The sequence below is a fragment of the Notothenia coriiceps genome, unplaced genomic scaffold, assembly GCF_000735185.1.
Source record: "Notothenia coriiceps isolate Sejong01 unplaced genomic scaffold, NC01 NC01_scaffold00012896, whole genome shotgun sequence".
In the NCBI taxonomy this organism is placed as follows: domain Eukaryota; kingdom Metazoa; phylum Chordata; class Actinopteri; order Perciformes; family Nototheniidae; genus Notothenia; species Notothenia coriiceps.
In genome coordinates, this window is record NW_011345597.1 from 45,669 (window position 1) to 67,427 (window position 21,759).

The 21,759-nt window shown below is 42.9% G+C and overlaps 2 protein-coding genes across 4 annotated transcripts in view; both read left to right on the top strand.

The window, feature by feature from the left end:
* Window positions 1-3,079, top strand: part of ccdc62 (coiled-coil domain containing 62) — a 15,920-nt gene extending 12,841 nt beyond the window's left edge. Inside the window, exons 10-13 of the mRNA XM_010773678.1 lie at window positions 827-927; window positions 1,724-1,883; window positions 2,290-2,481; window positions 2,636-3,079. Coding sequence (XP_010771980.1) covers window positions 827-927; window positions 1,724-1,883; window positions 2,290-2,481; window positions 2,636-2,704 — 522 coding nt within the window. The 3' untranslated portion in view covers window positions 2,705-3,079. The remainder of the gene's footprint in view (window positions 1-826; window positions 928-1,723; window positions 1,884-2,289; window positions 2,482-2,635) is intronic.
* The window catches only part of LOC104947631 (huntingtin-interacting protein 1-related protein-like), a 24,639-nt gene continuing 5,958 nt past the window's right edge, over window positions 3,079-21,759 (top strand). For 2 of the 3 annotated variants that reach the window (XM_010773675.1, XM_010773677.1), the window contains exons 1-30: window positions 3,079-3,580; window positions 3,928-3,991; window positions 4,665-4,807; window positions 4,925-4,981; window positions 5,426-5,506; window positions 5,610-5,686; window positions 5,770-5,831; window positions 5,990-6,130; window positions 6,220-6,277; window positions 6,361-6,436; window positions 6,567-6,704; window positions 6,796-6,918; window positions 7,171-7,354; window positions 7,436-7,524; window positions 7,713-7,829; window positions 7,965-8,066; window positions 8,691-8,885; window positions 9,281-9,391; window positions 9,475-9,669; window positions 9,758-9,905; window positions 10,432-10,518; window positions 10,611-10,718; window positions 10,809-10,945; window positions 11,256-11,366; window positions 11,467-11,525; window positions 11,631-11,661; window positions 11,838-11,900; window positions 12,102-12,202; window positions 12,295-12,400; window positions 12,664-12,787. In XM_010773675.1, coding sequence (XP_010771977.1) covers window positions 3,500-3,580; window positions 3,928-3,991; window positions 4,665-4,807; window positions 4,925-4,981; window positions 5,426-5,506; window positions 5,610-5,686; window positions 5,770-5,831; window positions 5,990-6,130; window positions 6,220-6,277; window positions 6,361-6,436; window positions 6,567-6,704; window positions 6,796-6,918; window positions 7,171-7,354; window positions 7,436-7,524; window positions 7,713-7,829; window positions 7,965-8,066; window positions 8,691-8,885; window positions 9,281-9,391; window positions 9,475-9,669; window positions 9,758-9,905; window positions 10,432-10,518; window positions 10,611-10,718; window positions 10,809-10,945; window positions 11,256-11,366; window positions 11,467-11,525; window positions 11,631-11,661; window positions 11,838-11,900; window positions 12,102-12,202; window positions 12,295-12,400; window positions 12,664-12,787 — 3,169 coding nt within the window. In that variant the 5' untranslated portion in view covers window positions 3,079-3,499. The remainder of the gene's footprint in view (window positions 3,581-3,927; window positions 3,992-4,664; window positions 4,808-4,924; window positions 4,982-5,425; window positions 5,507-5,609; window positions 5,687-5,769; window positions 5,832-5,989; window positions 6,131-6,219; window positions 6,278-6,360; window positions 6,437-6,566; window positions 6,705-6,795; window positions 6,919-7,170; window positions 7,355-7,435; window positions 7,525-7,712; window positions 7,830-7,964; window positions 8,067-8,690; window positions 8,886-9,280; window positions 9,392-9,474; window positions 9,670-9,757; window positions 9,906-10,431; window positions 10,519-10,610; window positions 10,719-10,808; window positions 10,946-11,255; window positions 11,367-11,466; window positions 11,526-11,630; window positions 11,662-11,837; window positions 11,901-12,101; window positions 12,203-12,294; window positions 12,401-12,663; window positions 12,788-21,759) is intronic. The other variant, XM_010773676.1, reaches the window with a different exon arrangement.

Consider the following 21,759-nt stretch of genomic DNA (forward strand, 5'->3'; position numbering starts at 1 on the left):
GGGGGGGGGGAGTCCTCCACGCCATAGCACACCTCCGCGGGGTAAGCGCGTCAGGGTGTGCTCTGTCAGCCGCATCCTCAATTTTCTCCACGGTTACGACCGAGGGAGAGGTGAGTGAGGCACAGCGGCTGCTAACCAGAAAGCAGGTCAGAAACAGTGGGATGGAACAGTGTTGTTGTGGGGTGACAGCGCGTGTATACATCGGGGCTCCGCCCACTGTACCCATAGCGTCCAGTAGAGGGCAGAGCCTGTGAGAGATATAATGAGGAGTTACGTATGGTAACCCTTGTTATATAAAAACAGACGGAGCCCTCTACTCAGGGGCCCTGCCTGTCCTATGCTGCTTGCTGAAGAGAAGTTTAGGATGACAGTCAGGAGGCGAGGCTTCCTTTTATACGGTGAGATGCGCGCGCATTCAGGTAGGCCCGCCCCGGGGCCGGCTACGTCTAGAAAGTCTCAGTGGATGAATGCTTGCATGATAGGATCAAGGGGAAGTACCCATAAAGTCCAGTAGAGGGCTCCGCCTGTGTTTATATAACAAGGGTTAACATACGTAACCCCCCGTTTTATAGCAGCATAAGTAGAAATAAATAGAGATAAATAGAGAAACTGAAAAATCTAGAGTAAGAGGTATATAAAACAAAAATACAAACTATACAAGAGAAAAAAGACAAGGCAAAAGACAGCGTCGAAGTCAGAAAGGTATAGTGCATCTATAAAGTAATGTTTGTCTGTATTAGTATAGAAATACAACATAGTATATAAGGTAATAAAGGTAACAATATATGTAATACGTAATGATGTTTTTGTTTGTTTTAATTAACAGGTGTGCGATAATCAGCGTAATGACCTGCAGCTGCTGCAGTTAAACCTGGAGAGTACCCGGGATATTCTGCGGGAGAAGACCAGTCAGGGAATACCGGGCAGGTAATTAATGTGCAAAAAAAACAAAAGCGAAGAGTTGATGCATGATGTAGGAATGAAGGATATATAAACTTCTTTCATTTCATAACTTCTTGCTTTATAGAAGCTACTGAGTTTGAGTTGGGTGAGGACAATGAAAGAAACAACCAGCTTTCATGCATTGAGGAGGAGCGTAAGACCCTCTGAGAACAACAGAGGAACATGAAACATTTGAGAGCAGCGATCATTTGCCAAGACTTTTCTCTGAAACCCTAAACATAGATCTGAATAAGTTTTATTTTATATTATTTGTTCTTCTCTTTTTAAATATCTATTTATTATTGGTATAGAAATATGCAGAACAAACAACAACTGCACTGCAGAAAAAGCATTTGCATTAAAGAGGAATAGATACAGATAAGTTACAATTATTGACAGAGGTTGAATTTAACTGGGTTATACACACACTCTGTGCTTTCTCTCCACAACATCTCAGAGGCACCTACTAAAGTTGAATTATGGCATTGAATGAAAACATCCTCATATAAGACATATTACCAAAGTACAAATGGTTAATGGGTTCATAATGGCTGCCATGGACACAATTGAAACACTGAAACATTCTACTGAAAGTAATTCAAAGGCAGGAGTCAGCTCTATTTAAGACTTCAATACAGTGCAGCCATGCAGCTAGACATGCATCTAGCTAAATAAAGAGGTAATGACAGTACTAAGACCCATATTGAGCTTTAATGTATAACACATTTCAATATAATAGAGATATGTGATATTCATCAGTCCTGTTTCTTTTTTGTCTCAGTCAGGAGGAGTTGAGGTGTCTCTGTGTGGACAGACGGTCCCCTCCATCACTCAGAGTGAAGAACTCCAGACTTTTAAATGATGCCCCCTCTCCACCAGCAGCCAATCTGCACACCAGGGGTCACAGTGACCTGCAAGACTTATCTGCACACTCCATTGATGTAAGACAGAAACAGTGCCTCATATTGAGAGCAATTTTGTAAATTAAAGAAGTCTAGATAAAGTTCTTAGGAACACATTATTTATATCATCAGTGTGATAGAAATGGTCAACATTGTAAAGGAATGGTCATTAATGTATATGCTTTCTTACTGAGAGTTAAATAAGAAGATTGATACCCACTTAATGTCTCTACATTGAATATGAAGTTACTGTCAGCTCCTAATAAATTAGCGTGGTGTATTTTAAAAGTGGTAGTATTGCGCAGAAATATGCAAAATAATAATGTTAGGAATGTGCAAAGGTTGAGACTGGTATCACTCTTGTAATCTTACTCCCGGCAAGAAAACATGTAAGTGTATTTATGTACTGCTGATCACTTAAAGCCCTCTTTCCTCCTCTCACCAGGGTGATGATCCTCTGTCCAGCTGTTCTCTGCAGCAGATGTTGAACGAGTCCAAGCAGGTCACTTGCTCTGTTCACAGTAACAGTGTTCACACTATGAGCTGTGCGACCACTGAACCCCTTTACTCACATAAGAGCCCGGTATCCCACAATGACCACCATCACCACAACCACACAGTCTCCCCGACCTACAAGGTAGTTTCATGATGCTGGGCCTCTTAACGATTTGACTCTCCCATTTGTATTCATGGGGTGTGGCATTAAGGGTGTAAAGTGTTCAGTTGAACTGTTCCTTTTTGTAGTTTGGGTGTGTGAAGGCATAACAGCATCGTAATTTTTTCTCCAACAGGCCACTGAGACTCCACCCAAAGCCTGCCCTCGTCACCACCGGTCGTTTGGAAGGCTTGATTTTGACTGAAGCACTTGTATTTTTATTAAAAACTCTAGTATTTACCAAATCTTTTAAAATCAGTATTACTACAGAACATATATGCTAACAGTTAAAGGTTGAACTCTCTCTCTCAGGAAAATAATGAAGGAATAAAAGCGATTTATGTCATGAATTTTTTTGTAACTTTTGAAAGCATTAATCTCATTGTATTTGTTTAACCTTACACATCATTTAGGGGATACATTAATCATACATTGTGTATGTTTTAAAGCCCTGTTTCAGATTTGTACAGGCTGGCTGCATTGTGTGAAGTGTGTGAAATCACATGGGGAAACCTGTCCTTCAGGGCTGTTGAGTGTGTGTCCCTGTATTGTCTTTCCAGTTTCACTGCCTACACATTTGCCCGGTGACTCAAGAGGAATTGTCGATAGCTGTTCATCGTTTTTACATTTTATAACTTCATTTTTTATTAAAACAAATATTTTTATATGTAAACTACGTGTCAGTAGTTTTTTTGTTGCTGTGAATATATTTTTCAATGCGCGTTTTTACTCATCTGGAGGGCTTTTACGTACAGGAGAAACGGCTTGGTTTTTATTTCAATTGAGCAGACTGTAATCTTTATCTGAAGAAGCGACTAAGGACATAGGAGAGCTCTTTTGAGGACGTGCACGCGCCACGTCTGACCATAGCGTGTGACGCACCTATTGTTGTTTTAAAGGGTCGCGACTCACTCGCGAGGGCACAGGTGAGGAGCAGACACCTCGAGCTAGACCTCTTGGATTCATATCATTATAGTTTGTGTGGATTTACAGCAACAACATGAGCAAAACGAAGAACAAAAGCGAAAATAAGACGGAAAAAGCGTTGGCTGCTGAGAAAGAGCAGTTCGCTAAACAACAGGTATGTTTTTATTATTTATTACAATCAAACCTTCATACGTCGGAGCAGGTTTATTGTTTTCATGTTCTATAGTTTGTGAAATCCAGTTTACGGGAACCACCTTGATAAGTAACATTGTATCACTGTGTAAAAGTGTGAAGCTAAACCCTACAAAAATAAGATCTTTTAAGTACATTTTTTCACTATTGTAAACGTTCTTTAAATGTTCCCCGTTGACGTGTTTGTCTATATCCAACCTTGTGTTTTCTTTTTGTTATCTTATCGTTTTATCTATTTCCGCAAGCGGCAGTTGTTGTTTACCTGTAGGAAAGTTGACTTTGACTAAAGTTGAGTCTCTTTTCTTTCAGCTCCACAGCATCAGCAAAACTCTCGTCTCAGGAGAAACTCCACTTAAAGAGAAATATGTGCGCAGTATCATTTTAAACCATGTTTCAACTTGGTCCATTAACTGACAAACAAAATCTGTGACGGTATTGTAGTAATTGCAATATGCGGTGTGTTTTTTATTGTATTTCTATTTACGTTATATTGCTGTTTTATGAACTAGAAAGCTGTATATTTTAACTATACATCTAAAAGCCCAACTAGGTATTAGACTTGAAAATTAGCTATAGCACAAACTCTGCAAAAGACATCAGTTTCACACTGTGTTTTTAACTGCATTGTCCCAATTAAGTAAGAAAGTACATCCAAATTCATTTCACTAACACAAGACAAGAGTACACCGTGCATGCATGGTAATGACTTTGTGAGGCTTAACTTAAAGCAAAACACTAATTAAGTTAACATTTGACTTGCTGGTGGCGCTAGATAGAAAGTCTGAGGTTCAAAAGCGTTTTTAGGAATCATCCTCTTAGGAACACGAATGTCTCGATAAGAAAATATGGCAATAAATGAAAAGTTGTTAATATATTTCACTCTGAACCAGTCATCTGAAATCTATAAGAAAAGACAAGTGTACTGAAATTTCAAATCAAACTGTTCCTTTATTAATTCCTCCCTTAAGGGATGATCTTGCCAAGACACAAGTCTTATGTTGAGTTATTGCATTAGTATTTTTGGAGATTCCTTGACAGCAGTGAAGATATTATCATGGGAACGTATAAGGAGAGTGGAGCCGCCACCTTCTGGTCCTACACCCTCAACCTGCCTCTCTCCAGCAACTCCATGATCTGCTGGAAGTTCTGCTACCTGCTGCACAAAGTGCTCCGGGGGGGACAGAGAAATGTGAGTTCAAATCTAAAAACATCTTCTCTATCTTTTATTTGTTGTCTCTTTGATTCCTTTGTCTCACCCTTACCCACTCTTCCTTTTGTAACCTCGCCCCTCTGTGTTTGACTACAGGTCGTTAGAGACTCTCACAGATACTGCCGCAACGTCAAAGACATGGGCGTTCTCTGGGTGAGTAGCAGAGGATGAAGAAGTATTTAGATCTTTTACTTTAGTAATGTTTGAAGTACTTAATTGTCAAATGTTTGTAGGAAGTACCAGTAAAAGCTAAATCTAATCTGAAAAGTGACACATAGTAGAACTGTAGAAAGTATAGTGATTTACTTTTGTAGTAAATTGGAGTAGAAGTATGACGTAGCGTAAATAGATAAAGAAATGTGTGCCTCAGTCTCCCACTTTTAAATAAAAATGTCTTGTGTTTTTAAGTTAGTCTAAATTAAATAAATATATGTTAAACATTGAACGCTAGACATCTAAAAATATTTGCTCATACAGAGCCAAAGATTGTAATGATAGCCATGATCTTTAATTAGTATTTTGTTCTGGCTTCGTACATTTGATCTTTCTATGGAATTGTGTAAATAAACCAATGACAACTCTTTATTGTTATTCCAGGGAAGCTTACATGATCGATACGGCCAGATTGTTGCACTGTCTGCAAAATTCCTCTGCCTCAAAATGGAATTTCATGCAAAGGTAACTTATATATATTTTGCTATATAAAACTGTTAAAGGGTTTATATTATGTCATGTTAACATTTAAAATGATACAACTTTTAATTACAAAATAAATTCACAGCACAAGCTGATCCCAGGCAACCTGGAGGCCAGTGATGAGACTCTGGACAAGGAAACAGGAAATGACAAAAACAAAGTGTAAGTTTACCACCATCAATAACTGCTTCTGTTTCTCATTAATGAAGCATGTGCTTCATTAATGTGGTTTAAATGTATTGCAGGTTGGATATGACACAGGAACTGATGGATTACCTGGATGCTGGACTGAAGATGGAGGAGACAGGTGAGTCCACCTTTTTCGATCATTCTAGAGATGTTTTTAGGATTATGATACACACACTTGCTGAGGATTTAATGGGATGTGTTGGCAATAAATAAAATACAGAGTAGCACCAGAATTGTTCAGATATTTATTTGATTACGCGTTTTTCTTGTTCAAAGTTCTGCGTCAGCTTGATGCCAACGGCGCCAAATCTGATACTCCAGCTGGACAGTGCAGACTGACTCCTCTGATTCCTCTGATACTGGACTGCAGCTTCCTCTACCACTTCACTGTCCTGCTGATGTTCAAACTGCACAGCTGTAAGTGAGAAATATGTTTTTTCTATTTAATCGAGCTATAGTGTTAGATAAAGCCTTCAAAAGTAATAATCATATCCTCTGCTTTACAGGCATGGCTCCAGATATTCTTCTTGGACATCGAGAGCGGTTCCGAGATCTTTTTAACAGGTAGGATTTCAGAGCTATTAGCAAATACACACTTTTATTTCATCTCTGGGTTATGTTAGTGACAGATGTGTTTTCCTCTGCAGCCTCAAACCATTCTTTGACAGAGCCAGGGAAACTGAGTTTTTTAAAACTTTTATCCAGATCCCAGATCTCCCTGATGTAAGTACCATAACTATTTCTGTAGATTTAACTTGAAAAATGGAAGGAAGTATTCAGACCTTTAACATAAGTACTCATTCCACACTGTAAAGTCCTTAATTGAAAATAAAAGGTTTTGTTTAATACACAGGCTCCACCAAACTTCCTCCGCGCTTCTGCCTTGGCTGAATATAAGAGGGCGGTGGTGGTGATACCTAACGAGGAACGCACCGACAGAGAGGAGGCGGAACAGCAACCAGAGACCAGAGAAGCACCACAGATGCCACAGGTACATGCGGGACAAAAATGAGAAAAAAATGCCTTCCACCTCCTTATCTGGTATCACGGACGGCTGACGTTTAATTTCTTTCTCATGACAGTACTATTTGCCAAACCAAATGGGAGCACAGGATGTTTCAGTGGACCAAAGGGAAACCGAAAACGAGGGTCTGAAGAGAGAGCTGCAGGCGCTCAGACCAGAACTACAGCTCATCAAGTCTGAGGTGAGATTATCACATTGGATATATACTCAGTTGTGGAAGAAGTCTTCAGATCCTTTACTTAAAAAGAAAAGACTTAAACCCTTCTGTGAAAATACTCCCCTTCAACTTAAAGTCCTGCAATCAAAACCTATGTAAAAGTATGTATCAAAAAAGTACTCAAAGGTTTGACAAGTAAATGTACTCTTTGTGCAGTAAAATGTTACCTTTGAGTGTTTAACTATTATATATGATATGATGTGATCTTTTTCTCAGGCTCGGAGGTGTTTAACTGAGTTGAAGTCTCAGGTGAATCGCTTGGAGGCCGAGGTCGAGGAGGAGCGTAACTACAAACATATGGCCATGGTGGAGAAGGAGCACCTGCGGCTGGAGGTGGAGGGCTTACGGTGCGCTAATGTCGCCAACGTCGGGGCTCAGATCGGATACAAGGAGGCAGACCGTAAGTAAGCCGATTTATGCACTGGTGAAATATAAATTGAGCTTAGTCTTAATGTATCTTTTCATCCCATTGTCTCCACAGATCGAGCTCAGTCAGCAGAGCTTCGTTTCACTCAACTCAAAGAGAGACATGCAGAGCTCATCACCAGCCACGCTGACTTAATGAAGAAGGTAAACCTCCTCGTCTTTGTTGTTTCTTTGACTCATTCTATGTCATTTTGAGAAAAACCTGAGATAAAGACACTTTGAAGTATCATTCCTAAAATAACTATAAATGTTCTCCTCTTTTTCGCATTGATTATGAGGCTGTTGCACAGAATCCGGTTCACGCATATAATGTTGTCTTTGTGTGTTTGCAGAATGCAGAAACAGTGAAGTTGTTCTCTGGTACAAAACATGGTCAAGATGATTTGCTGAGAAGCAAACAGCAGCTTGAAATCGAGCTGGAAAATCTACGACGGGAGAACAGCAACATGGTGAGACTCATAACTGCTGCAGACAGCACAGAAAAAGAACACCTTCTGTTATGATATTTCTCCACAAGAAAGTGTTTTGTGTTGAAAAACAAAGACTGTGGTAGGTAACTACTCACTGTCTCCTCTCCTGATCAGATGAATCAGCAGCAGCAGGAGTTTCAGCGCCTCAACAAAGAGCTTCTGGAGCAAAGGGCCCAGCTGGCTCTCCTTCGCAGCACGCTGGACAACAAAGACATGGTGAGACTGGATGTATGATAACGAGCAATTTATGTTTTCTAAACACTTTATTGTCTCATGAAATAGATATATGAAGGGTTAAACTGCAGTAGAGATCAACAATCACAGCAAGAAAGACACCTGACTCAGTATGAGTTTTAACATTTCCAACTAACTCTACAGCACCACCATCAGGCTAAAGTAAATGTTTTGCCATTACATTTACAAAGCTTTGACTATGAGTTTGATCAAATATTTTTAGTTTCTAAAAAGTTCATCCAATATTTACTTTTAGGAGTTTATGTATTGGGACTGTTACATCTCTACCCAGTCTTATTTACTCTGCAGCATGTCAAATAAAGCATCTTTGGGATGCCTTTATTTGGCTCATTATAGTATGTTTCTTGGCTCACTCAGAAATACATATTAATGGCCACTGTCCCTGCTAAATAATATTATAAATAATATTAAATACATAAATCAAAAATATACATATCACTCATTGTGTTGACAGACAGAATAGGAGTATAATACTCCATGTGCTTGTCGTTTGGCTCACAGAAAAGTGCGATTTGCAGCTTTACTCAATAAATGGTTTTATTTAGAGGTTTAATTCATGCACTTACATATTTCTGTGTTTTTCAGGAGGGGTCTCAGTTCAGCAGCAGCCTGGCAGCTCTGCATGCCGAGCGGGAGCTACTGCTGCGCTCCGCTCGAGAGAAAGACGCAGAGCTCTCCTCGCTGAGACAGCAGGCCCAGCAGCAGCAGGGCTCCCAGGACCTGGAGAGGGACCGCCTGCTCCGAGAGCTGGAGGCCCTCAGGGCGCAGCTGCAGCAACAGGTACAGAGTCATCAGACAGTAACTAGATATGTGCATTTTTCCTGGTAATATTTTTATCTGCATGTGTTTTGCAAAAACACAAATATACAAGATAATAAAAACGAGCAAAAGTAGAAAACAAACTCTCTGCTCTAACTCTTTTATATACATTAAGGCTTAAACATTTCTGTTTATTTCTGCACTTTTACGTCAAACTTGTGTCTACATTTCTGTCTGAGCAGTAGCTGAGCATCACGCAGATTTTTATCCCATATTTATTTTATTCTCTTTCAAGCGTATTTATGTGTCTTGTGTTTATTTAATATAATTTCTTAATACAAATGTATTTTAAGGACTTTTTATTGACTTCTTTTTCAAAGGTCCTATACAAATAAACTAAACTTGCCTTTCCACAGCTGACCATCAATGCAGAGCAGAAGTTGGAGATCGACCGTCTGAGGCGAGAGTTGGACTCGACACGGTCGGAGTTAAATCGTTCAAACGGCGCCCTGCAGAGCAGAGAAATGGTAGGAATACTAATGCTAACTTTCTCACTTCGTCTATAAATCCTCTTCTGAAAAAACTGATTGATGCATGTTTATCTCCTCAGAGTGGGACCCAGCTGAGCAGCTCTCTAGCAGGGTTGCAGGCGGAGAGGGAGGTGCTGCTGCGCTCCATGAGGGACCAGGAGGCAGAGCTGAACTCCCTCCGCCAGCAGGCCCAGCTCCACCACAGCTCCCTGGAGCAGGAGAGGCAGAGGAGCAGCATGGAAGTGGGCAGTCTGCACGCCCAGATACAGCAACAGGTGCTGCACACACACTATATCACCTGTGCAATCTGTGTGACCTACCATGGAGTGGTTAGTTACTGATGAGTTTATATATCATCACTAGGCGTGTCGTGAGGGTGAGCTGACCCAGAAGCTGCAGGACGAGCAGTTCTGTCTGCTGCAGTGTGCTGTGGTGGAGGCCGAGGGCATCATACTGGATGCTGTGGCCAAACTGGACGACCCCATTCACCTCAGCTGCATCAGCTCACCTGGTAAAACCTTATTTCTTTTGTCCCCCACCAAATAATTCCAATAGTTACACCATATCTGCATAAAAGTAGGTTTTTGAAATGGCGATTCTTTTTATTATCAGTCTATAAAAGTTTCAAAAATAGTGAAAATTGCTTAGGTTTAGGTCCTTTAAAAGGTTATTTTGTCTCAGTAAAAAGAGGGAACATCCTAAATATAATAGAAGAAAAAAATGAAAATAAAAACGAACAATCCAAAGACGAATAAATGTATTTACATAAAACTGTATGTACATAATACTTAACTTAATTATTAAAGTTAGTACTGACAATAATAGCATCACTTGCTTTCATTTTAGATTAAATTGACATTCATTTGATAACATGTTATTTATATCCCATCAACGGAACATTTAAGAGCAGTATATAAACATTTATTAAATTGTTTTAAATTCACTATGATATCCTCCTACATTATGTATATACATCTTAGAATTGCTCAATGCTTTTTCGTATCATTTCCCATTTCAATTTTCTTTCTCTTTTTCAGATTATTTGATAAACCGAGCTGAAATCACTCTGGGTTCTATTGACAAAATGCAGCAGAGTCACGTGGTTTACCTGGGAAACAGGAATGGTGAGTGAGCTGTGCTTGTGTTCTGATTTAGAGGCAAAGTATGTTTGTTTTAGATGACGAGTGTATGTAAGGCTCCTCCCTTTTGTTTTTAGATGCCAGTGGTTTGCTGAGAGCGGTCACACAGTTCTCCCACCTCACTGCTGACACCATTGTCAACGGAGCAGCAACATCTCACTCTGCTCCCACCGACCAGGCCGACCGTAAGAGACACACTCACACGGAAACTGAAAAGGCATAAACTAAATACAGTATAAACACACAGTAAACACTCCGGTTTCCTTCTCATGCAGGTTTGACTGACAGCTGTCGGGATTGTGCGAATCACTGCCTTCAGTTCTTGAAAGATCTAAAGATTCAGGCCAGTTTACAGCGAGCAGATCCCTCCGCCGTGCGCTTCACTGTCCAACGCCTCCTCGGGTTGGCACAGGTGACACAGATTTTACCTTCATCAGAGTAATAAGAGCAAACAGCTATTGATAGCAATTTATATTTTATTTGTTGAATTACTTTATGCTGGTTAGCTGGTCAAATTCATCAAGGGATCAAGAAACTCTTATGTTAACCTTTCATAATACTTCAGAATGTATTTGTATATTAGGTGTAGCACTGTTGGTGAGAAGCTTAAAAGTAACTTAAGCTTTCATACAAATGTAGTGGAGAAAAAGTAAAGTATTTGTATACTGTAACTAAGTATTTGCTGCTGAATTTCTGACGTGTACATGATCAATCCTGTTTAGGGTCTGCGTCCAACAGGGCAGGATCTGCAAAAAGGAGAGCTGGGATACCTGGTGGATAAAGAGATGATCGCCACATCAACTGCCATTGAAGAGGCTGTGCTGAGAATGGACGTAAGGACACATCATAATGGATAAACCTGACAAACTGGACCACATACACACATACCCTTTGTGATTCTTAACTATTCTATTTCAAACTTCTGCTTCTCAGGAGATAATGAATCAGGCAAAGAGAGACACTTCTGGCATCAAACTGGAGGTCAACCAGAGGTAAGAAAAATACTGTATTGTTCTAAATTAGTAAATGTTTTCTAATCTTCTCTCCGTCAGTTTCTTACCAGCACCTGTGGGATGTTTTTCTGTTTTTCATTACAGTATCCTGGGATCCTGTTCAGACCTGATGAAGGTAAGAAATGTGTCTTTACTTTTTTTTTTTTTTACTTTTTATGTATTCAACAAATATATAACATACATGGTACATAAAAATCACACCCGTGTCTTTACTTTTACAATACATTTCTGTGAACTTGTGTGATTTATGTTCACTCAGAGTTTCTCCTGATCTCCTTTTTTCCTCTCCAGGCCGTTCACATGCTGGTTACAGCTTCTGCTGACCTGCAAAAAGACATCGTGGAAGGAGGCAGGGTGAGTCACAAAAAGAAATTACAGCTGAGTTTCAAACCTGCTCCGGCAACATTATAAGCAAAAGTAACATTTAAGAGTTGTGTTAGAGATATAAATTGATGTTGAAAATATGGCAGTTCTGCATTTTTTTACTGTGGGTAAAGTATTCAAGAAGAAACCAGTTCAATGTTCTTCATACTGACACTTTTGCTCTTCCTGTAGGGAGCAGCTTCTGTTACAGAATTTTATGGCAAGAACTCTCGCTGGACAGAGGGACTCATCTCTGCCTCTAAAGCTGTTGGCTGGGGCGCCACACAGCTGCTGTAAGTGTCCAAGAATGACATGCTGTACAATATTAGTCATATGTTCTGAACCCCTATATATTGAACCTGTACTGTTCTTCACTTGCTATCAGAGACTCAGCGGACCGGGTGGTGGCTGAAAAAGGAGCGTACGAGGAGCTCATCGCGTGTTCACATGAGATCGCTGCGAGCACAGCTCAGCTCCTTGCTGCCTCAAAGGTACAAAGTCAAGTTAAAAAAAAGTTCTGTTTGCATGAAAAGCAGTCTGATCTCCATAAAGGTACCTGGTGGTGTTTTAAAAAAAATCCCAAATGTTGCTGTTGTGTATTGTTTTCTTAAGTAATGTCTGGTATTATTCAGGCAAACAGACACATTTTCATTATAAATGTAAAACTTATTTGGATAGCAGCACGTTGTTTTTAAGAGCTCTTTGGATGTATGGAGATGTAGAAGAATGCTGAAGTGCTGCTTTGTTACTTTAGGTGAAGGCCGACCGTAACAACAAGAAGCTGCAGACCCTGAAGCAGGCCTCGCGCCACGTTAATGACATGGCTGCTGTGGTTGTCACCTCCACCAAATACGGGCAGGAGAAGATCTCTGACCCAGGTGAGAGGGGATGTTTTATTATAATTCATCCTGTAGTGAACATGTCTGTTAACTCATTCCCAGTAGTGGAATGTAACTACGTACACTTACTCAAGTAACGTACTTTGACATTCTTCTCTTAAGTATTGGAACTTAACTCTTTATACCCTTTCTCCTTAGCATTTAATAATAATAATAATAATAATAATACATTACATTTATAAAGCACTTTTCCTGGTGCTCAAGAGGCAAATTATGTAATTTTTACTCCACTACATTGATTTCACATTTTTAAATCAGGACTTTTTCTTGTAATGACGTATTTTTAGACTTTAGTATTTCTACTTTTGCTTAAAGGTCCCATGTCTTGGCCATTTCTACTGATCATAATTCAATTGTTGAGGTATCCTAGAATAGATTTACATTGTTCAATGTTCCACAATCACATTGGTTTCTCATACAGCATCTCTGTAAAGTATGTGTATTCACTCTCTGTCCTAAACGCCTTGTTGGTCAGCTCGCCCACTCTGTTCTGATTAGTCAACAGCGGCGGAACATCCGTGTTTATGTGTTACAATGGCGTTAGCAACCAGAAAAGGACAGCAGTCATGACAAACAGATGAGGTGTGTGTGTGTGTGTGTGTGTGTGTGTGTGTGTGTGTGTGTGTGTGTGTGTGTGTGTGTGTGTGTGTGTGTGTGTGTGTGTGTGTGTGTGTGTGTGTGTGTGTGTGTATCTCCAGCATCCAGGGAAACACAGCGGGTAATCCACCTCACACTGTCTGCTCCGGGGGCCTTGCGGGGCGGACTCCTGAGCTGCTCGGGAGTCCACCCTGGCAGAGGGTGTGCCTATTGTTCTATAGCTGTGTGCCAATTGGTCCATTTGGACTTAATGACGTCAATAGGCCCTGGAAGAAAAAAATGGAAGAAGAAAAATGTCTAACGAGGCGTTTTTGGGGCAGCATAGACACATCTTTTCTGTGTTATAGTTTTACTCGCTACAGGGTGTAGGGTGAGGGTTTGGGACTCTGCAGACCGTTTACATGCAGAAAAATCTACACAACACACAAGGGGACGGGTAATAACCGGAAAAGCATAACATGGGACCTTTAAGTAAAGGACCTGAGTACTTATTCCACCACTGGGAAATTATGCTTTTCCGGTTATTACCCGTCCCCTTGTGTGTTGTGTAGATTTTTNCAGTGCACCACCTGAGAAAGATAGTGAGGGCGGGGGGTGACGAGATCGTATCGAACTTCGAGCCGGACTTGTTAAGAAGGAGCGACACAAATCCGTGCAGCCGCGGCGTTAGGTCCGGCACTTCGCTTACCGGCGTCGCGCGCCCACGCAGGTACGCCGACCAGCATACTCTTCCACGCCGAGTGACGGAAAACGTTGCATCTCTTGCCAGGCGTGTGAGCGAAACGTGCCTTCGTTGGGGGCCCGTCGTGCTGGTACGTAAGTCCGACGGGTCAATCCGGTTCTGTGTGGACTACCGCAGGGTGAACGAGGTGTCCAAATTTGATGCTTATCCAATGCCCCGGGTCGACGAACTCCTGGATCGGCTAGGCACTGCTCGCTTTTACACGACGCTGGATTTAACCAAAGGCTATTGGCAGATTCCCCTTTCTCCAGAGTCTAAGGAAAAAACGGCCTTCTCCACTCCGTATGGTTTATACCAATTCATCACACTTCCTTTCGGGTTGTTCGGAGCTCCAATCACCTTCCAGCGGCTCATGGACAGGGTGCTGCGTCCCCACTCTGCATATGCTGCTGCTTACTTGGATGATGTCATCATTCACAGTGAGACATGGGAGCAGCATATGCAGCAGGTGGGGGGCGGTGCTCGAGTCCCTGAAGCAGGCGGGGCTCACGGCCAACCCGAAGAAGTGTGCGGTTGGACGGAGGGAGGTACGGTATCTGGGGTACCACTTGGGCGGCGGGCAGGTGCGGCCACAGATAGAGAAAACAACCGCCATTTCAGCCTGTCTGGCGCCCAAGACGAAAAAAGAGGTCAGGAGGTTCATGGGGCTGGCCGGCTACTACAGGCGGTTCATCCCGTCCTTTTCGGAGCTGACCAGTCCCCTGACCGACCTGACCCGAAAGGGTGCTTCAGATCCGGTCCAGTGGACGGAGCGGTGTCAGCTGGCGTTTGAGAGGGTTAAAAAAGCCCTCTGTGGTGAGCCGCTTCTGTATTCTCCTGACTTCTCTCTCCCTTTTGTGTTGCAGACCGACGCCTCNACCTGAAAGGCTGTATCGCCAGATACCACCGAGTGATCCGAGCGTTGGCATCCTTCATGCGGTGGAGCCACTGGAACGGGGCATGGTCCGACCAGAGGGTGAAAGGGCGCCCCAGGAGGTAGTACCGCAGGGCGCCGACCGCCCACCGTATGGCGAGGTACTCCTTTTCCACCGTACTGTAGTTCACCTCCCTCTGGGCGAGCTTACGGCTAATGTACAGAACGGGGCGGTCGACCCCCTCTACATGCTGGGACAAAACGGCCCCCACCCCACTGTTCGAGGCGTCGGTCTGCAACACAAAAGGGAGAGAGAAGTCAGGAGAATACAGAAGCGGCTTCGGGGGCGTTTCTATGCGGTGGTGTATGAGAGAGGTGCGCCCTGGCTGCGTAGAGAACACGTCGGCAAACTGCCTTTGCAACGAAGCAACGTCTGCTCTCTGGCCCGGTGAGAGATTGTCGCCACAACAGACCGGGGCTACTTTGTTGCTTTTAATGACCTCCGGTCCCAACTCATCTCTCTCAATCACCGTGGTGGCCAGAGAAACAGATGCCACCTCCCTCCATGCTTTCAGGAGGTTAAGGTGGTAAATCTGTGTTGCTCCCCCTCTGTCAGAACGCACCACCTCATAATCTATGTCCCCCACTCGTCGTGTGACCACGAAGGGTCCTTGCCACTTGGCGAGTAGTTTAGAGCTAGAGGATGGGATTAATACAAGCATTTTATCTCCCGGTGAAAATTGTCTCAGTTTCGACCCTCTGTTGTACAGGCGCTGCTGACGTTCCTGAGCCTGGAGCAAATTCTCCTGTGATATCTGCCCCAGTGAGTGAAGTTTTGCTCGCAGGTCCATAACGTACTGTATTTCGTTTTTACTGGTGCTTGGACCCTCCTCCCAGTTTTCCTTAACTAGGTCCAAAACACCCCGGGGCTTCCTACCAAATAACAGCTCACAGGGAGAAAATCCCGTGGAGGACTGGGGCACCCCCCGCACTGCAAACAACAGAGGATCTAGCCATTTATCCCAATTACGGCTATCTTCGTGAACGAACTTACGAACCATGTTCTTTAGTGTTTTGTTAAACCGTTCCACCAGGCCGTCGGTCTGCGGATGGTAAACACTAGTCCGTATTGAATGGACGCCCAATAGTTCATACAGCTCGCGTAGTGTGCGTGACATAAACTGTGTGCCCTGGTCAGTCAGGATCTCTTTCGGGATCCCGACTCGGGAGATAATGTGAAACAGTGCCTGCCGCTCTTTGCAGAGATATTACGCATTGCCTCGGGATATCGCTTTGCATAATCCACTAGGACTAGTACAAAGCGATATCCCCGTGCACTCCGGTCTAATGGCCCGATGAGGTCCATACCAACTCTCTCAAAAGGCACCTCAATCAATGGTAACGGGCGCAAAGGCGCTCTGGGGATGGCCGGTGGGTTAACCAGCTGACATTCACGGCAAGATACACACCACCGCTTCACATCTGCGCGAATGCCCGGCCAATAAAATCGGGCCATTATCCGGTGTAGTGATTTGTCGTACCCTAGGTCAGTGGTTCCCAACCTTTTTTGTCTTGTGTACCCCCTGAGCCTTTTGTCATACCATGAGTACCCCCTCACTCATACGTGCTGATGATCCTTCACAAGTAGAACGTAACTGATTATTGAATGAAAATAACTTTATTTCATCTCCTTAATTTGAACATCTAATTCTCAGGCATTTTCTTAATTTTAACTTAAATCACTCAATAAAAATAAATAAAAATTAATATGTTGCCTTGAAAATAATAAATACATATGAAATCAAAATAATCAATAAATAATCTTTGCTATATATATCTTGTAACATTTAGGCTTAAACCTGGACCCCCTTTGAATAAGTCCCCTTTAAACAGGCATTTCAACTTTAATTCAGGAACAAAACACTTTAATAATAATATCCAGAATCAGTATAGGCCTAGCAGTTTCTTTTCAACAGTCATGTGAGCTTTAATGAGACACTTGAGCTTGCTTGTCTTTCATAAGCTTTGATAGTTCTGGAGGCAGTGTGGAAACAGCTGTGACCAGTCTGGTCTCCACATCCAGTCTGTTCCTCTGCTTGGTTTTGATCTGTGTTAAAGCTGAGAAGGTCACCTCACACAAATAAGTAGAACCAAACGGCAAAAGTTCAATCAGTGCATGTTTTCCCAGTTCAGGATATTCCTTCTCCACATCACACCAAAACTCAGTCAATGACTTCTCAGCATATGCCATCTTCAGATGATAATTCCATCAGAGGCTCCTGCAGCATTGCTGGAAGGCTGTTGCTGCTCTCACTCACAATGAATGGGTTACCTCACCCAATCCAGTCTTTCTGACTTATTTTCAATGTCCTGAAAATAATGGCTGAAATCAGTGAAGAGTTTGGACAGGTGTGCTTGCACCAGTTTGACCACTGGACCCCTGGCAACACCAGTTGTGGCAAGATGGGCATTGAGTAAGTGGGAAACAGCTCACGTCTCCCTCATCACATTTCCTCTCCCATAGTTTGAGCTTTTTTGTGAATCCTTGAACTTTGTCATACAATTTCAGGATATGTGACTCCTTGCCCTGAAGTGATAGGTTGAGCTCGTTGAGTTTGGTAAACACATCAGCAAGATATGCCAGGCGCGCCACCCACTTGTCATCCTCAAGCTGCACAGCAAGAGGATGCAGATGCTCCGTCAAGAACACAAAAACTTAATTGCGAAGTTCATAAAGTCTCAGTAGCATTTTCCCACGAGACAGCCAGTCTGTGTGAAGCAATAGCTGATCGTGCTCTGTGCCGTTCTCATGACAAAGAGTTTCAAACAGCCTGTGATTCAATGGCCGAGATTGGATGAAGTTTATGATCTTCACAGCATCATCCATAACAGCGCTTCAATCAGGGCTCATCCTCTTGCTAGCTAGTGCTTCACGATGAATAATACAATGCATCCATTTCATGTCGGGATTTACCTTTCTTACACGCCCCGTCATCGCAGCTGCTCCATCAGTACAGATGTGGCTGCAGGTTTTCCACTGCAGATCATGTTCTCTGAAGAAGCCGTCGATAACCTGGAACAATTCTTCCCAGTTCTCTTTCCTGGCAGCGTTTTGCAAAATAAATATGCTCGTTTATGTCCGACGCATCTTTGTAACGCACGAAGGACAGGAGCTGCGCTTCTCCACTCACGTCTGTCATTTCCATCCAGCTGCAAAGCGAACTGACCCGCAGAAGTTTTATTTTGTTCCCACTTGTTACAATTATATTAACTGACCATATGCATTGTTCCGACGGGATACGGTCTTATTCGACAGGGGAATTTCTTGAGTGAATCGGCATGCTTACTTGTCTATCATATTTCCGGCCAAACGCAGTCGCTGCAGGGAGAATGAGCTCCCTTCAACAATAGAATGAGTTTTTTTTATTTCTACACTAGCAGGACACCCGTAAGTTGCCTCAAGTGCTTTCATTGACACATTCGTGGCTTTCCATTATTACTGTGTGCTCGACTTAAATTCCAGACAAGCCTCATCTGGTAAATTCTTCAACGTATTATCAGAAACTGCTCTAGTGCAGTGGTGCTCTGGTTTCTATAAATGGCTCTTGCTTCAGCATCGGCACTAATCTAGTCCAGGACTTCACAGCAAAAGAAGCAATGAACCTGCGGAGGGTCCGCGAGAAGCTAAGAAATAGCAATCAAATAACATATAGTTGCATGTACGCCTGGTTTCAGTTTTGGCTTCTTCAAGTCGGCGGGTCCAATCGAACGCAGGCCAGCTGGAGAGCAAGACCGCATGTTTCATGCCATATATCCATACGAGACTATTCACGTATTTTTCTGCTGCAGGTCAGCAGCGTGTTTTCTTTGCGGAATTTTTCGGAAGGTACGCAAGGACCTGTGAATGGTTACCACACTGGAAGGACGTGCAGAGACGCGTGGTGATATACTGATCAGTGCTATAATCCGCCTGTGATTCAGAGCCTAAATCCAGCTCTTTACATCGTCCTTGAACCATTGCGATGCGGAGGCTCACAGTGGCTTCCTGAGACGGGAGAATCATGTGGAACTGCTGGTCAGGCTCGCAACGAATCGCCCACATGCAGCAGACACGCCTACAGCATTGCAAAGAATGGCTCAGGCTCTGCTAGGATCGTCGAGACAGCGCGAGGATCAGGATCTCTTACGGTTCTGTATGCAGCGTCCACAGCAGGGAGACCGACCGTACAACGCCGGACGCCTTCGAGTGCCTTTCCAGAATTGACGGCAGAGGCATGATCCGGAGGCATACCTGGTCATCATTGAATGTCAGTGGCGCGTGCGACTGGAGGAGGAGTCGACAGCGCGGCTATTGCGTCTGCTATCTGGTGAAATTAGCTTCCACAGCATCGACAGCTAACGGAAGTCGTCGGGCAGGTGGCGCTGGAGTCCAGTTAATCACGCGCTGCCTTCATCGCATGGCGAATTGCGATTAATGTTCCAGCGACTGCACCGAAAGAATTCAGTGAGGCGTCTCGAGTGGAGTCCTGCTAGCAGTGCTGGCAAGTCGGTCCAGATAGATCATCAGATGTTGTACACGTACTGAGAAGGCCGCTGGCATTCAGTGGCCTCTTACTGGTACGTTCAAATCTCGACGCACTCGAGCTGAGTACTCCAAAATGACCTGAATCCACTGAGCAACACTGGACAGTCATATCAGCCAAACAGAATTTATCCATAGCTTCAGAACTACCATGTATTGCATATAGTAATGCTTAATTCTGCCCCCATTGCAGGTAATGGCAGCAGTATTCAGGAGGCACAGTTGAAGACGCAGTAATGGATACAGACTGTAGGTGTGTCTTCTCTCAGGGGTATGCATGTTGTATTAGAAATCGTTACCGTCATATGAGTCTTAAGTTTGTAGTACAGCAGCAGTGTATTTTTGATTGTATTTTTACTGCTGTCACCTTTGGAATTCCTCGACCCCCACTGCAGTTCCTCGCGTACCACTAGGGGTAAGCGTCCTGGTTGGGAAACACTGCTCTACGGTCCTGAAACAGAGGGATCTGAGGTCTAAATGCATGATCATAGATGTCACAAGGACCGATACAGGAAAAACATTACTGCCCTACTTATCTGGCCCTGGGCAACTGTAGCAATGATGTAAACACATCGCCCAGATAGTTAACATTTTATTGTAGTAAATCTTGTGAAACTGAGAGTAAAAAGACAAAGCATTGCAAATCACACAATGACATGTACAAAATATAAACATAAATGAAATCTATAAACATAGTGAATCAATTAAACCGTACAAAAATGCCTCTCCAAGGTCTACATGAGCAGATGGAGCCGGATGTAGTGTGTGTCGGTCGCGAAACGAGCCGATTTCTTTTGAACGGCTCTTTGGTACGAACGAGGGGAACCGAGTCGACTTGGTGAGGAGCCGTTCTTTTTACGCTCAATCGTTGGTCCCGCACGTCACTGCCAAAATCCACTCGCCTTTTAAAAAGCTTGATTTTGGTTTTCCCAAACGTATTTGTGAAGACCCCGCCCCTAACTCTGGTTGGTAGGTTTCATCCCGAGGAGTGAGATGGGGTGGTCTTAAAGGAATACTGCGGAGAAGAAGTCATAACAAGTGGTACAGGACAGGTAGACAGACGCGTGTTTTTCGGATGGAAAATGAGCCCCAAACGCGAAAACGCAGCAGCATTGGATGCACTTCCAACGCAAAACCAGACAGTATAAAGCCGCACCATTTGTAAAGGCAAAAATATCCTTTAAGAAGAGTCAAACTAATAATCCTCCATCGCCACTTAAAAACACAGTATTCAATATTAAGAGATGCTTGGAATTTCATTTCAAGGCAAGGAAACTTTAATTTTACTTAACACAACAGAGGGTCAAATTTCAAAGTGGTAACATTCACTGACATGGAATTACATGGAGCTCTGACTATAGCTCGTTGCCACTCACCAACACGCACACACATACATACACACTTTTTGGTCAGGTTCTGTAACTGTTATGCTGTTATGTTCAGTCCATCGTTCTTATGTTGAACATGAACAAATTTACTTTTTCTTGTTCCTTTTTAAATTGTATTTGACAATGCCCATGTCTTTTTAGATGCCTGCTGCAACACAAACATTTCCCAAATTGGATCAATAAAAGTCTATCTTATCCTCATCTCTTTATCTTATCTAGATGTGTTTTTTATATGTTTTTATATATCTGATAAATCATGCCATAAAAATACACGATGGGACGATCTTTAATGGAATTGCCGTATGGCACGTTTCATTTTTCTGACACAACTACACCTGTTGGTACAGGGTAGTGGGTTGGATCCAATTACTAACAGAGAGGAGGCCCTGTTTCAGAGCTTCCCCTCCATCCAGCTGCTCTGTTTCCTTTCCTTTTCCTCCTGGTTCCCCTGTGAGTGGTCCCAAGATCCTGATCCCTCTGAACTTTCTACCTCTTGGGGAGGGGGGGAAACAGGAAGGAAGCATCAACTTCTCCTTGACCCAGAGCTAGACGGCAACCTCCACCACAGACGCACACGACGGAGAAGCTTTTCCCCAAACTGTCGCCCACAGATCCAGTAGGAGAAACTTAGTCCCCTAGGCATCAAGCAAATAGGTTTCATCATGATAAACACCAAATAATGGAGACGGATGTGGCAAATGAATAACACTGATATTGGTATAAAAAGTAAACATTTAAATAAACCAGTAAATTCAACTTGTGAAAATAACAAGTACAATGAAAGAATCA